Raw genomic sequence first — 15,000 nt, 5'->3', positions numbered from 1 at the left:
CTGCATACAGTGTCTTGGTTATCACTGCATACAGTGTCTTGGTTGTCACTGCATACAGTGTCTTGGTTATCACTGCATACAGTGTCTTGGTTATCACTGCATACAGTGTCTTGGTTATCACTGCATGGTTCGTCAACCCGCAGTCAAACTCTAACTTTAGAGTCGAGGGGAACTGCCTAGTTCCAACCCTTTCACGCCCTAATAACTGATTCTAAGTCTATTCTAAATCTAAATCTATATTGCCATGAAATATTCTCCCCCGTAAATTACCCTTTACGTAAGACCTTCCCTCCCCCTCTTCAAGAAGGGGAGGGATAGGGGGTTAAAACCCATACAAGGTGTAGAATCGCGTTTGCCACACACTGGTTGGAGCATCTCTCCTCCCAACTGCTGGTCAGGTCGAGAGCGTGGCTATTCTGACCCGCTGACTAACTCCACTATCAGCCACGGGTGCCCGAGACAGACATATCTTATCGTGTTATCAGAACGGCGTGAGAACAACCCGGATCAAGGTTGTTGTTGTTGTGGTGGTGGTAGTGATATGCACGGACGTGGACCAGCACGTGGGGTCAAAAGGTCAAAAGGACGAGTCACCATTAGGGAATGAGGCTGACCACAGGGGGGGTCAGCACAGAGGTCAAAGGAAATGGGGGAACGGGAGGGAAGACGACGACGCTACAGTACCGAGAGCCCATCACATAGTTTACAGGTCAGGGCTGTTAATGCTCTGGGGTCAATTGGAATATAGACAGGAGGGGGGGGGGGGGGTTCATCACGAGGGATGACCCCCCCCCACAGTTCGAAGGGTCACCACGAGTGGGGCATAATTACCCTGACACCAGCCCCGGCTGACGGAGGGAATGGCACGACTTGGTGTCGCAGCCGCAACGAAGTCAATACCTTGTTAATACTGAAGGCCGGCCTAGATACCTGAGTGTGTGTGTGTGTGTGTGTGTGTGTGTGTGTGTGTTCTGTGTCCCTACATGGAATGCATGGCGGACGCTCCTGACGGAGCGGAGGAAGGCCCTCGGTAACTCTCGGGGAAGGGAGGTCTTGGCGACGACCTTCTGAGTGGTCTTCGCGACTTCGAAGAGAGGTGGTGGGTGGGTGGGTGGGTCGGGGTCTTGGCGACCTACCTCGGCAGGTCTTGGCGACCTACCTCTCGTCCTTACCACAACTACTGCGGGCGGGGTACTTACATGAGGCGGTCGTGGGGCGCTGCGGCCTCTTCATCCTGCAGCGGCGGCTCCGACTGCTGCGGCTGGGGCTCTGACGATGCCATGCTCGACCTCCGCTCCTGAGCGAGGGTATCTCGACTGGGTGTGGGGAGAGGAGGTGGAAAAGGACCTGCCGAGAGGGGGGGAAACTAGGTGCCTGGCTCGTCCTTCGCCGCAGGAGGAGGAGGAGGAGGAGGCGAGCACGTCCTCACTCAGTCCCCTCCCTCAACTCACACCCCAACACGCGACACTGGGCGTTCACTGACGGGGGTGCGACGGGCGTCGAGGGCCAGAGGCGTTGCGATGACGGGCGGCGGAGGACGCCAGGGGGCCGCGTGGCACCTGCGGCGCGCACGTGGGTCGCCCGGTGCAGCTGCGGCAGCGTCGGGGAGACAGCGGTCGGGGCGGCTTCCAGCGGCGGCGGCGTCACGTTCAACAAGTCTGGGTCTGGGCGGCGTAGTGAGTGAGGTGAACGGCGGTGGTGTGTTTGGTGTTGGTTGGAGGTGGAGGTGGTGGTGGTGGTGTGGTGGGGGCGGTGCGCCGCGCGCGCGCGCGTGTGGTGGGGGGGGGGGGAAAGGAGAGAAGGGGAGAGAGAGGGAGAGAGGGATGGGGGGTCTACGCACACGCCCCGCCTTACATCGATCTTGACCTGCGCTAAGAACTTGCTTGTCCTGCCAGATGGCTCAGTCCTGCCACACACTCCCCACTCCCCACACACACACACACACACACACACACACACACACACACACACACATCACTCCTGACCTGCAGTGGCTGTTGATGTCCTACCCTACCTCAACTGTCCTGCCCACCAGCACCTATCGGCACTACCACAGGTCATCGCTAAGTTATAATACAACCCACACAACAATCGCCAAAGTTTATTTCAAACTTTTTTCCTCCCTAACTCCCACCGTAAGAACTAAAACACACACACACACACACACACACACACACACACACACGTGCAGGAAAATAAAGAAAAGGAGAGGAAAAAATATATACCCATTTAAAACAGGAGATTTTAACAGACCCTCATACACCACGAGCCGAGAACACCCTCACACAACACCTGCACAATGCCTGCTGGGGGGATGACGCACAAAACCTGACACTGCGCGACATCTGACGCCCATCTCAACTGTTCCCCCCGACACACGACTGTAAGGAGTTGAGGAGGGGGGAGGAGGAGGAAGGGGAGGGATAGTGGGTGGTGGTGGTGATGGTGGTGGTGGTGATGTCAGATGGCCTGACGTCACCGACCGAACGAGGGACAACTGCTGGATGGCTGCTGACGCCCACCAAAACTACCCAACTGCACTAACGTACATCCCACAACTTCGCACACATATATTGTAAAGACTTTTAAAATCCACTTCAACACCATAAAGACTTGTATAAACGCACTTAAACACTTTAAAACACTTATACAATACATTTAAAAGAGTCTGCTTTTGCCTGGGGTTCTCCTCAAAAGGGTTTAGTCTACGAATATGCGAGGACAAAGGCGCCTCACTTACCAGGCTCCTGTATGTAACACAGTCATGGAATATACGTGTTAACGCCTGTATGACTACGGTTCCTCAGGGTTAATGCCTCCGTCATACACTGTATCCATACAGTACTGCTGTACCCCAACCTGACCTGTGTAGTGCCATCTCTACACTCGATCATCGGACTCGGCCCTAACACAAGGGTCGCGCGTGGGGCGATAATTCAATACATAAAACTTCCCAAGTTATTATAACCCCTGGACCCATTCCTGACTTAATCAGTCCTTGACCTCTGACCTAAGAAATGACGACTGGGTCACTCTCTCTCTCTCTCTCTCTCTCTCTCTCTCTCTCTCTCTCTATATATATATATATATATATATATATATATATATATATATATATATATATATATATATATATATATTCCTCCCGTGCACGTAACTGTGTTCGTGAAGTTAACATCTTGGTGGCTACCGACCACATTATCACATCCTCTGCACGTTCACCAAGAAGGCCCCTTCCTCCACCACCCCACCACCCTCCTCCTCTCTGCTCCATCTCGCTCCTGAATGTGTTGCTCATTTGACCAGGGGGAGGCGCAATCGCAGGCGGGGTTCACATCTTCCCTCCCACCAGGCGTGGAGGCCACCACCAGACTGACGCCGTCTACTGCTCGAGATGGAAGAGGAGAGAAAAAAAAAAAAAAAAAAAGGAAAGAGGAAGACAGTGGTTTACCTTGCAGCACTCCTGGTGTTGACACTATCATTTGTAATGATGTGGGCAATGACAGAGATGGGAGGCAATGTTCCCCACATTACCAATATGTAAGAAGGCAGATGATGCATCGAACCACATATTCTCCACAGGCCCCACCTCCAGACGGCTTCTATATATATATATATATATATATATATATATAGAGAGAGAGAGAGAGAGAGAGAGAGAGAGAGAGAGAGAGAGAGAGAGAGAGAGAGAGAGAGAGAGAGAGAGAGAGAGAGAGAGAGAGAGAGAGAGAGAGAGAGAGAGAGAAAGAGAGTGTCTCTATGTGTATCTCTATTTCTAAAAGTTACAAGATGAGTGGGATAAGATCTTTGTCGTGTTTACACTAAGAATCCGTCTGGCGCGAGAGTCCTCTGTTTACTCTTGGAATATTACTTCCCATCCTGCAAAAAAACTTCCCTCCCTTTGTTCGTCGTACTGACGAAAGAGACGAAAAAAAAAAAAGTGTCACGAATAGACACACACACACACACACACACACACACACACACACAACGCTGCGTCTCTTTTCGGATACTTCAGTTCTCTACTGACAATGCCTGACACGGGTGTTCGATGAATTACGACACTTGTCTGAACGATTTGGTAAATGTATTTCTAATACTGTGCTCACTGGTCATCCACAAAGACCCACAGGATGAGGGAACGTAAAGACATATCAAGTAATTCCGACAGACGTCTAACAGACCATATATATACTCTCAACAGGGATTAAAACAGGCCATAATGGAACATCAAACAGAGGATCAAACAGGTAATAATAATCTAACCCAAACAGGGATCAAACAGACCATAAAGTAATCGCCAACAGGAGTTTCAGACCATAATGTGACCCTAACAGGGTCACACAGACCATACTATAACCCTAATAGGGTCAAACAGACCATAAAGTAATCCTAACAGGGCCAAACAGACCATATAACGTAATCCTAGCAGGATCAAACAGATCATATCGTAACACCCAAAACAGCAACAGACAAGAGTACAACTCCATCAGAGGCCAGGGTCAGAGATGGTTCTAAGGCAGCCGCAAGCGAGGCCTGAAACCAACACATCCCCCTCCCATCCCCGGCTTATGGGGCAAACAGGAGGACATCCTCCCTGTCAAAACAAAGGGAAGGGGAGAGAGAAAAGGGAGGGAAGGGGATGGGGTCAACAGGTGGAACTGGTTATCACCCTATGAATGATCCTACGAACTATGTTAACGACAGCAACGACAAATAGATCAAGCTAAGATGGATTTTAAGAGGGTGAGGATTGGGAAGGCCATTATCGATAGATATCTTTAAGGTATATGGAGGTGATACTGGAGGCAATAATGGTAATTAAAGTAACCTAAATTAAAGGCTCACATTTGGAATATGGAGATATATAAGGAGGAACGGAGATAAAGCGGAGGAATCACCAGTTTGAGAGAAGGATTTGGAGGTCAAGGAAATTCAAGATTTAGTACAAGAAACACGTGAAGTGTGTGTTTATTATGTGGGCATCGAACCAGTCCCCTTGTGTGGACAAACCTGACATATACGTGTGTGTGTGTGTGTGTGTGTGTGTGTGTGTGGGTACTTCAACGGCAGTAATGGACACCCTGAATATGGAAATCACCGTCCGGCGTATTGGAGGCCAAATCGCTAATTTGCGCTACGCGCTTGTTAACGCCCCATCGGCCGATGACGTTCATTAGGGAGATTGTGAAGTGCTTCAAATGGCCGCTTTCCCAGGCCGACCCGGGATCAAACACACACACACACACACACACACACACACACACACACACACAGAGAGAGAGAGAGAGAGAGAGAGAGAGAGAGAGAGAGAGAGAGAGAGAGAGAGAGAGAGAGAGAGAGAGAGAGAGGTGTGTCCCGCGAGTGCAGGACTCCCCCTTCCACATGACACAACACTACCACATTTACGTGGGTCGGGGAAGGTAGTACGACAATCGTCAGGAGGAGGAGGGGTTGTTGCTGTCGTCTCGACGTATCTACGCGAAATCCACCACATCGTCCACCTTCAGGAGCGTGTGGAACGGTCGGTGGAGCAGGTGGGAATGACCTCGGGTGTATATACCTGGGCAGGTAAAACCTGAAGGCGGATGGGGGCCCGCAGCGCCCAGAGCTGATGAGCTGAGCAGTGGTGGCAGCGCATGTAGTTGTAACGTCCAGTTCTCCTGACGGGATACGCCAGTAAACTTTTCTTCAAAATTTCCCCGAAGGTTCGACACAGTTTTATATAATCCATCGCCAGACATCGCCGCATCCTTCGTCAACTCTCCAGCAGAGACAGTAAGTCAAATAATGCTACTCTCATCTCTCTCTCCCCTCCATCCATCCCTCCCTCTCAACTCAATTCCCATTCCACGAAAAATACTGGAAAATCCATCGGTCCAAGGCCACACGAGGTAATTGGAAACTCACGTATGATCCTCTACTGTTTTATGGAGATACGGATGCAACAGTTTAAGCCGCCGCACATCCATCCAGTCATCTCTGGGAGGATGATAACCGATTTGGAAAGGCGAAGAAAGAGGGGGGGGAAAAAAAGACGAGAAGAAAACGAAAATTGAGATTTCTTTTTTTTTCTTCGAGTGGTTAAACACGGACGTAGTCAGAGTCTTTCGATCCACCATCTCGAAGATCTCAGTGGGAGAGACGATCCCAGTGGCTATAAAAGACATCTTTCTTTCTTTCTTTCTTTCTTCACAGGGGGCCGAGCTTTTTTTTCGAATTCTCCCATCCCTCTTACACCTCTCCTTTTTTTTTCCCCTCGGCAACCTTTTCCACCTTAAAGACTCGGGGGGTGGGGGGGGTCTAGTCTATCATCAACCACCACACGAGTACCTCGGATCCTCGTCGTACAAATCATCACTTCCCAGATGGCCCCACAGATTTAACTTTTCAGTGGACGTGGGGCGTCCGCGCCCCCGACCCTGGCAGTGGTGTTCAGGATGCGTCTCAGAGGGCGTGTTTCTCTCACCTTCCAGTTTCTTCCCCCCGCCCTTCCTCCCCCACCCCCAGGACGTACATCAAGCGGATCCGGTATTCACATCTCCCTGCCCACTCCCTCGTCAAGCTGTCAGGCTTCTATCCGTGTCTCCCTTCCCTACACCCTCTCAATTTCGCTCTCTCTCTCTCTCTCTCTCTCTCTCTCTCTCTCTCTCTCTCTCTCTCTCTCTCTTAAATCCCCTCCCTCTTGCCCTCGTCCGTCTCTAGCCCTGTGCTTTACTGCCTATATAGCCTATATATATATATATATATATATATATATATATATATATATATATATATATATATATATATATACAGCCTGTCTCTCTACTCCTGCATCAACTTTCCCCTCTTCCCATCACGGCATTCTCCTCCAACCCTTCGTCCTCCTCTTTCAATCTCCACTCGCTACTCGCCCGCCCCCTCCCCCCCCTCTCAGCGTTCCCCAGCTCCCTCACAGCTCAACCCACAATCCACAGCCTTCAACTTCCCTCCCAGCTCAGCCAGCCCCACAAGGCCAGTTGTGTTATTACTTTTTGGGGTGTGTGTGTGTTTGTGTGTGTGTGTGTGTGTGTGTGTGTGTGTGTGTGTGTGTGTGTGTGTGTGTTGGTCTTCTTCACGTAGTGCCCACCACGACACTACCTGGCTCTCTCTCTCTCTCTCTCTCTCTCTCTCTCTCTCTCTCTCTCACACACACACACACACACACACACACACACACACAGAGGAATCCTTGAGAACAACAACGAACCATCTCCTTCGCCAGGTATTGCGAGGAGCTCGTACAGAGAGAGAGAGAGAGAGAGAGAGAGAGAGAGAGAGAGAGAGAGAGAGAGAGAGAGAGAGAGAGAGCACTAGTGACACCAAGATAGCCACCTTCTCTAACTGATGTTCTCCTGAACATTATCTTCCCTCCTTCCCCTCCTCCCCTCCCCCCTCAACGACGGGATTCCAATATTCATTTCAAAACGCCGAAGGAAAAAAACACACGTAGGGGGGGTTGGGGCTGGGGGCTGGGGGGGAGGGGGGCTGGGGGGCTGAGGTGGACAATATCGACGCTTTGCTTAATCAGATCTACTCTGTATGCAAATCCGATGCTATGAAAAGGGTCCATTTCCTCCTGGGGCGTAAGGAGAGTGTCGTCTTAACGAGCTGCCTGTGGTGGGCCTTAGCACTACCTGCGCCACAAGACATCTCTCGCCTCAATTCAAGGGCCCAAGATCCGTCGAGATGTCTTTGGCGTTTGTGGAGAGGAAAACAGAACTGAATATAGAGCGTAACCATCACCGACATTTTGACGCGTCATCTTATGAAGCAACACTTTCACAGAAAGTTCTAAAAGTTGGCAGGATCTTAATGAACTTGGCTCAGTAACTGCCAGTTAAACTTACACGTGTTGCCTGAAATGTAGAGTCATCTGTTGTCTATACAAATGGCCATCTATGGCTAAGGCTATAAGCCATCTATAGTCATCTAGACTATCACAGCCATCTATTCGATGGTCACCTATCGCACTTACACCGATAGCCTTCTATTCATAAGCTTGTCGTCCGTCTATCGTCTCGTCTATCAGGTATCTATCACCCTGGCAATCACCCACGATACCCTTACCTGAGTCTATCGAAAGTCTACCTTATCTTTTTCCTTCAGTTTCTACCGCCATATCTTTCTTTTATCTTCTCTTCTGACTAACAGTTCATTCCCTTATCATCTTCACATCACTACACTCACCTCTGACCCACCCATGACTCACCCGTGCCTCGCTAGGTCAGAACACTGAGATAAAAGAGTAACTGACGTCGCAACACTTCTGTGACGTGGCAACACTTCCGTGACGTCGCAACATTTCCGTGACGTGGCAACACTTCTGTGACGTGGCAACACTTCTGTGACGTGGCAACACTTCTGTGACGTCGCAACACTTCCGTGACGTCGCAACATTTCCGTGACGTGGCAACACTTCTGTGACGTGGCAACACTTCTGTGACGTGGCAACACTTCTGTGACGTCGCAACATTTCCGTGACGTCGCAACATTTCTGTGACGTCGCAACACTTCTGTGACGCCGCAACACTTCTGTGACGTCGCAACACTTCCGTGACGTCGCGACACTTCCGTGACGTGGCAACACTTCCGTGACGTCGCGACACTTCCGTGACGTGGCAACACTTCCGTGACGTGGCAACACTTCCGTGACGTGCAACACTTCTGTGACGTGGCAACACTTCCGTGACGTGGCAACATTTCCGTGACGTCGCAACACTTCCGTGACGTCGCAACACTTCTGTGACGTCGCAACACTTCCGTGACGTGGCAACACTTCCGTGACGTCGCAACACTTCCGTGACGTCGCAACACTTCCGTGACGTCGCAACACTTCCGTGATGGAGCTCAAGATGGCTCATTACGTCCTGAAGAAGAGGTGGAGTGCCCTCAGCCTCGGCCAGCCAGCCAAACATCGACACATCAAAGCAGATCTGAGCACTCGCATCCTTAAGCCCTTGAGCGCGACGGTGCGGACCTACAGCGCGTCAGTACGGCCCTTGAGCGCGACGGTACGGACCTTGAGGGCAACGGTACGGCCCTTGAGCGCGACGGTACGGCCCTTGAGCGCGACGGTACGGCTCTTGAGCGCGACGGTACGGCCCCTGAACGCGACGGTAGGGCCCTTTGAGCGCGACGGTACGAACCTTGAGCGCGACGGTACGAACCTTGAGCGCGACGGTACGAACCTTGAGCGCGACGGTACGGCCCTTGAGCGCGACGGTACGGACCTAGACCATGACGGTTCGAACCTTGAGCGCGACGGTAGGGCCCTTCAGCGCGACGGTAGGGCCCTTGAGCGCCACGGTACGGCCCTTCACCCTTTGTCAGAGGGCCAGGCCATCCAACTCAAGGGTGGTGCCATCTTGCTCAAGGGCCGCAACTTCTTGCCCAAGGGTCGTATCGTCGTGCTCAAGGGTCGTACATTCGAGCTCAAGGGTCGTACAGTCGTGCTCAAGGGTCGTACAGTCGTGCTCAAGGGCTTGAGACCCTGCAAAGTCACAGAGTCCACTTGGTCGAACGTCCTAAACCATGGTGACCTTTCCTGGTCGCCGATCACAACCTAGCCTCCTGTATTATTACCTCCCATGAGTGGGAACAGAAAAAAGAACTAAAAGAGGATCTCCTCTTGAAGGAACAGTTCCAGCTACCACCTCGCTACGGAGGGAAACGGCGAATACACACTTATTCACTTATAAAAGTCATATAGCTATTCACACTAACTAAAAGATATCTGTCCCTCAGATTTCCAACGGCTGAACACAGTAGCATTTCTCACTGACAAAGAGGAAATGGAACGATATGGCGGACTGCATAGAGGAAGCATATCATACTTACGTGCATACAGACGAAGTGTGATCAGTGTGCTACGTTCATACTAGGCGCCTGAGAGAGAGAGAGAGAGAGAGAGAGAGAGAGAGAGAGAGAGAGAGAGAGAGAGAGAGAGAGAGAGAGAATCCCTAAGCCCCTGTCACTGAAACCATTTTTGTTGGAGGGAAAAAAAAGGAATCATTTAAAAGAAATGAATTACGATCAACAATAATGGATCAATTTCCTCCTCCTTGACTGGCGTTTACAGAGCCTGTGGTCCTAGGTGGCCGTGGACTTAATTTATCACTCTTCGTTTACATTTACGATGTAGGCAGAGTCTGTAAATGACAAGAGGTGGTTCTGAGTTTCTTTAACTGTACAGAGGTCATGCGGTGTAAACTGGAGGTCAGGTCGCCTTTAGTACGCGTGTGTGTGTGTGTGTGTGTGTGTGTGTGTGTGTGTGTGTGTGTGTGTGTGTGTGTGTGTGTGTGTGTGCTTGGCTTGCGCCTGGAACAGCGAGATGATATGTGGGTGCTGTCACTTCCAGGAGAGCGGGTGGCCATCTAGAGGCCCTGCAGATGGGTGGGCTGGGGTCTGGAATGGATAGGAGTGATGGGGGTTTGGAATGGATGTGTGGGTTGGGGGGTCTGGAATGGATATATGTGTTAAGTGTCTGCTGCCGTCTGGAATAGATGTATGGATGCTGGATTCTGGAATGGTTGTCTGCTGAGGACTGGAATAGATGTATGGACGCTGGATTCTGGAATGGTTGTGTGCTGAGGACTGGAATAGATGTATGGATGCTGGATTCTGGAATGGTTGTCTGCTGAGGACTGGAATAGATGTATGGATGCTGGATTCTGGAATGGTTGTCTGCTGAGGACTGGAATAGATGTATGGACGCTGGATTCTGGAATGGTTGTGTGCTGAGGACTGGAATAGATGTATGGACACTGGATTCTGGAATGGTTGTGTGCTGAGGACTGGAATAGATGTATGGATGCTGGATTCTGGAATGGTTGTGTGCTGAGGACTGGAATAGATGTATGGACACTGGATTCTGGAATAGTTGTCTGCTGAGGACTGGAATAGATGTAGAGATGCTGGAATCTGGAATGGGCTAGGACCTGGAAGGGACGTGTGTGCTAATTCTTCTATCTATCTCATTAGCACCTTCAAGTCCCTAAACCTAACAAGACTTACACGAAAATCGTTGCCCGTTCAAGAAATAGGAAAGGTGAACCAATTTTTTTTTCTTCAAAACGAAAGTAAATAGAGGAAATTTACAGGGAACTTTTGAGTTCTAGAACTTCGTCCACACGTCTGACGTGGTTCTTAGACGAAGAATTAAAAAACACCGAACAACATTATTGGCTCCTTGTTATGTTGAGGAATCATCTCATTGTTACCGAGGTACACAAGGTTCAACATTACTCCCTGGAGTCCGTCGACTGGCGAATGTCCAACACTTTTCGAAGCTGTTCCCCTGTTCCTCGCAACCTCCCTTTCACGTTCACTCGATTCCTTCTGTAATCTCTACTATTCTTTTGATGGCTACCATCCATCCTTAACTAAACCTTTAGTCAAAAAGATTTTAAATCATGTCCCTATCGCCTTCAATGCATGTTGTTATATATTTCAGACAATGATTAAAGATAACACTATAATAATGGTAAGCAGTATTCACAGGTCCTACCCACACACACACACACACACACACACACACACACACCGGTCATTTCGAGCAACATACTCCGCCATCACCACCACAACTCCAACGTTCACCACCACCACCACCACCACCACCACACTATGCCACAATCCTCACCACAAAACACACCAAAACACACTTTACTAAACCACCACCACACATGCACACTCCCACCCTCCTACCACCACTACCACACACTGACACTCCCCACCCACCCGTCTCCTACCACCACACAACCACACACTGGCGTACCCTGGCGCCATCCCTCCTCAAGCTTGTAAGTCGACATAATACCCTCACAAACCTCAAAAATTTCCCCCCTAAATTGGTTCTGCTTCGCCGTGGGTCACTTGGTATTCCCTCTGGGTCGCCTCCCTGCATGGTGGCCTCGCCTACTGTGATCCCCCAGCGTCGTGTCCAGCCCAGCATATTACCCCACCCCACACACACACACACACACACACACACACAAAGGGAATTTCCCCCAGAATGTAGGTCAGTTCTGGGGAAGGGAGGGAAAAATATGGCCTCGCCAAGAAATGACGGGTTCGTACTGGTCTTATTTCAACGGGTGTTTACGCTTCAAATAATTTCGTCCACCAGGCGACGACGAAGCCTCCTCCCGTTACTTCCAACCAGGAGACGCAACTAGAGTTAATGTGGAGCCGTTTCGGCTCCGCACCGAACCATCCCCCGCCTCGACGGCCATGATGAACGAGAGAGAGAGAGAGAGAGAGAGAGAGAGAGAGAGAGAGAGAGAGAGAGAGAGAGAGAGAGAGACGAAGGGTTGGTGCAGGGGGGATTGGTGTGTGTGTGTGTGTGTGTGTGTGTGTGTGTGTGTGTGTGTGTGTGTGTGTGTGTGTGTGTGAGTGTAAGTGTGGGAGGGATTAGGGAGTGTGTCGGAGTTAAGGGTCTTTTTCTACAGGAGAGGTTATTCTGACAACCCGGTTCGAACACCTCGCTCAACGAAGCAACCTGACACCACCCGTTCGAAACACCAGCGCGTCTCATCATCTAAGAGCGATTCCAGGTATGCAGAAAGGACTGGCTCCTTCGCATCCACCCTGGAGGGAAGCGCCCTCGGGTGAGCAACAACGGTGGCGTGACCAGACGTCGGAATGACTTCGATGTTCACTTCGAGTGGAAAAGAAAGAAAAAGAGTTCGGAGATGTGGGGCGAGCGAGCGCTGGTGGTGTTTCCCCTCTCTCAGCTCCCTCGCCCTACTTACGGAGCCACGCCCTAGGGACACCCTCCCCCTCCGAAGCATAGACGAGCCGTTGACTTAATCCTCCTACGGGAAAATGAGGCCCAACTCAATTCGCAGGTCTTCACGTCTGATTACCTCCACACCTGCTGGGTGGCGTCTGGAATCGCACGGAAGGGATGCTCAGGTCCTAGGCTGGGAGAAGGTTATTTACAAAAATTCCCTCAATTTTCTTTTAAAGGAGCCACGGTTGCCGTGCCCGCTCGCCCCACCCACCACACCCAAGAGCCGCTTGACGAGAGAATGACGTGAGGAGGAGGAGGAGGATGGTCATGACCTCCTCAGAGCACACGACGAAGGTACGACCCTCGAGCAAGACGGCGAGACACCGCCGCACCACAAGGGGTCGTAACGTCGTGCCCTTACCGTGCCCTTGGGTCGTGTACAGTCGTGCTCAAGAGGCCACACCAATAGAGACGAACACGGCTTACTATTCCAGGCCAACTCCAGCTCCCGACGATCTCCGCGCGGCTTCAAAACATCGACTGGAATCAGGTCAACGCGAGCCTCATCTGGGAAACAAAAAAACACGACTCCATCTCAGGCGTAATCCTCTGCTTGCCTTCCAGTCAGGCCTGGAACCACCGCGCGGGTTCCGCCGGGCCTCTTTCCAGGCGGTCTTCATCAGGGTGCCGGGCGCCTCTTTGATGCGGATTCCGTGCGGCACAGTACATCATACAAGTAACTTGGGTATAATGAACGTCGAATGAGAGATAAGAATGAAAGAGAGAGAGAGAAAAAAAAAAAGAGAAGTCGCTATTATTCCAAACGCAATAACCACAAAAGGTTGAAAAGAACAAGAGGCTATATGAAAAAAGAGAGAGAGAGAAAAAAAAAGAAGTGGAAATCCAGAGGAATGGACGAGTCTTGTTTCCCCGTCCTCAGACCTGCTTGTTGATGACCAATCAGGGCGCGAGGCCGCACAGACTTCGGAGACAAAGTCCTTTAATAGACGTTACACACCGGTGCCTCGTCCCCCAGCCTGAACTCAGAGAGAGAGAGAGAGAGAGAGAGAGAGAGAGAGAGAGAGAGAGAGAGAGAGAGAGAGAGAGAGAGTTGGCATTGGCGGGTCCAGTATTTCTCTACTCCTCCGCTTGCTTCCAGGTTCAACAAAAGCTCGTTCCTTGCCTCCCACACACACAAGAGTATTCCCAACCTTTTTGTCTCTGACGACTTCGCCCCAACAAAGGCGAAACACACAACAAACCTGGATTTTCCCCTTCAATGGAAAATGTGGTTTTGTTTCGCATGAAGTCAAATTTATACTTCTAAAGACCTGACTCCACACGTACGCTGCGTCTGGTGAGGTGATGCTATTTTCCTGACTTATTCTTTACGTTATATGAATATCTTTCTTCTTTGTGTGTGTGTGTGTGTGTGCTTCCGTGAATGATGTGCCATTACGAACACTTCAATAATATTTAGGCCTTTGAATCTAGGGGGAAACTATGTTCAATTACCACGGTGAAAACAAGCAATATATTATATCTATACCATCATCAGTTCATTTCCGTTCTAGAGACAAGATTAAGTAGACGTACGGCTTCTGAAAATCGCCCTATCCTTCACCTACGGCCAATGTGTTCCAGTCTACATATCCAATCCAGTTTGATCTGTGCTACGCAAGCCATCCATCTGTAATGGTCTTGCTTCATCCTCACCTTCCATAGCCTATAAAGAACTGATTTTCGCTCGTTGAGGGACTCCTTCGTCAACGCTTCTTACGCAACCTACGTTCTAATCTCACTGCCCTATTCACCAAAGCTCTTTGGCGAGCATCTCGCATCGTTTCTGAACTTGGGTAACTCGACCTCCCACTTCTGAGTCACTGAACTTTACCCCCAACAATTTCCACCTCCTCACCCTACCACCCGATATTACACTCTTGATATCAAAAATTCTTTTAAAAAGAAAAAAAAGCGTCTTCCTTCTATTCTCATTTTCAGCATCTTCCTCTGACTTACCATTTACGAACCCCGGCCCACCAGTCTTTGCCAACCCCATTCCTGACCTACCTGCCAACAGAGCCTCATCTGCATACAGCGAACGGCAGCAACTTCCATTTTCTCTTTTCCCCTGTGGTAGTTAAGTACTCACACCACAACAATTATCCTCCCGGCTCACCGTGGGACGATTATGGTCTACACAGCCACGGCTCACGGCCGAACCTCAACGTCTCTGGTCCGTGCTA

At 50.3% G+C, this 15,000-nt stretch overlaps 2 protein-coding genes across 2 annotated transcripts in view; one reads left to right on the top strand and one right to left on the bottom strand.

Annotated features, from left to right (window-relative positions):
- Eaat1 (Excitatory amino acid transporter 1) overlaps positions 1 to 1,672 on the bottom strand; it is a 224,972-nt gene extending 223,300 nt beyond the window's left edge. Inside the window, exon 1 of the mRNA XM_071687431.1 lies at positions 1,200 to 1,672. Within this exon, the coding sequence (XP_071543532.1) occupies positions 1,200 to 1,282 (83 nt within the window). The 5' untranslated portion in view covers positions 1,283 to 1,672. The remainder of the gene's footprint in view (positions 1 to 1,199) is intronic.
- Positions 1 to 15,000, top strand: part of LOC139762489 (uncharacterized) — a 173,753-nt gene that overhangs the window by 137,563 nt on the left and 21,190 nt on the right. The gene's annotated exons all lie outside the window — the stretch shown is intronic.

This window comes from Panulirus ornatus, chromosome 43 (genome assembly GCF_036320965.1).
Source record: "Panulirus ornatus isolate Po-2019 chromosome 43, ASM3632096v1, whole genome shotgun sequence".
Classification (NCBI taxonomy): domain Eukaryota; kingdom Metazoa; phylum Arthropoda; class Malacostraca; order Decapoda; family Palinuridae; genus Panulirus; species Panulirus ornatus.
This window is presented reverse-complemented; position numbering and strand designations above follow the sequence as displayed.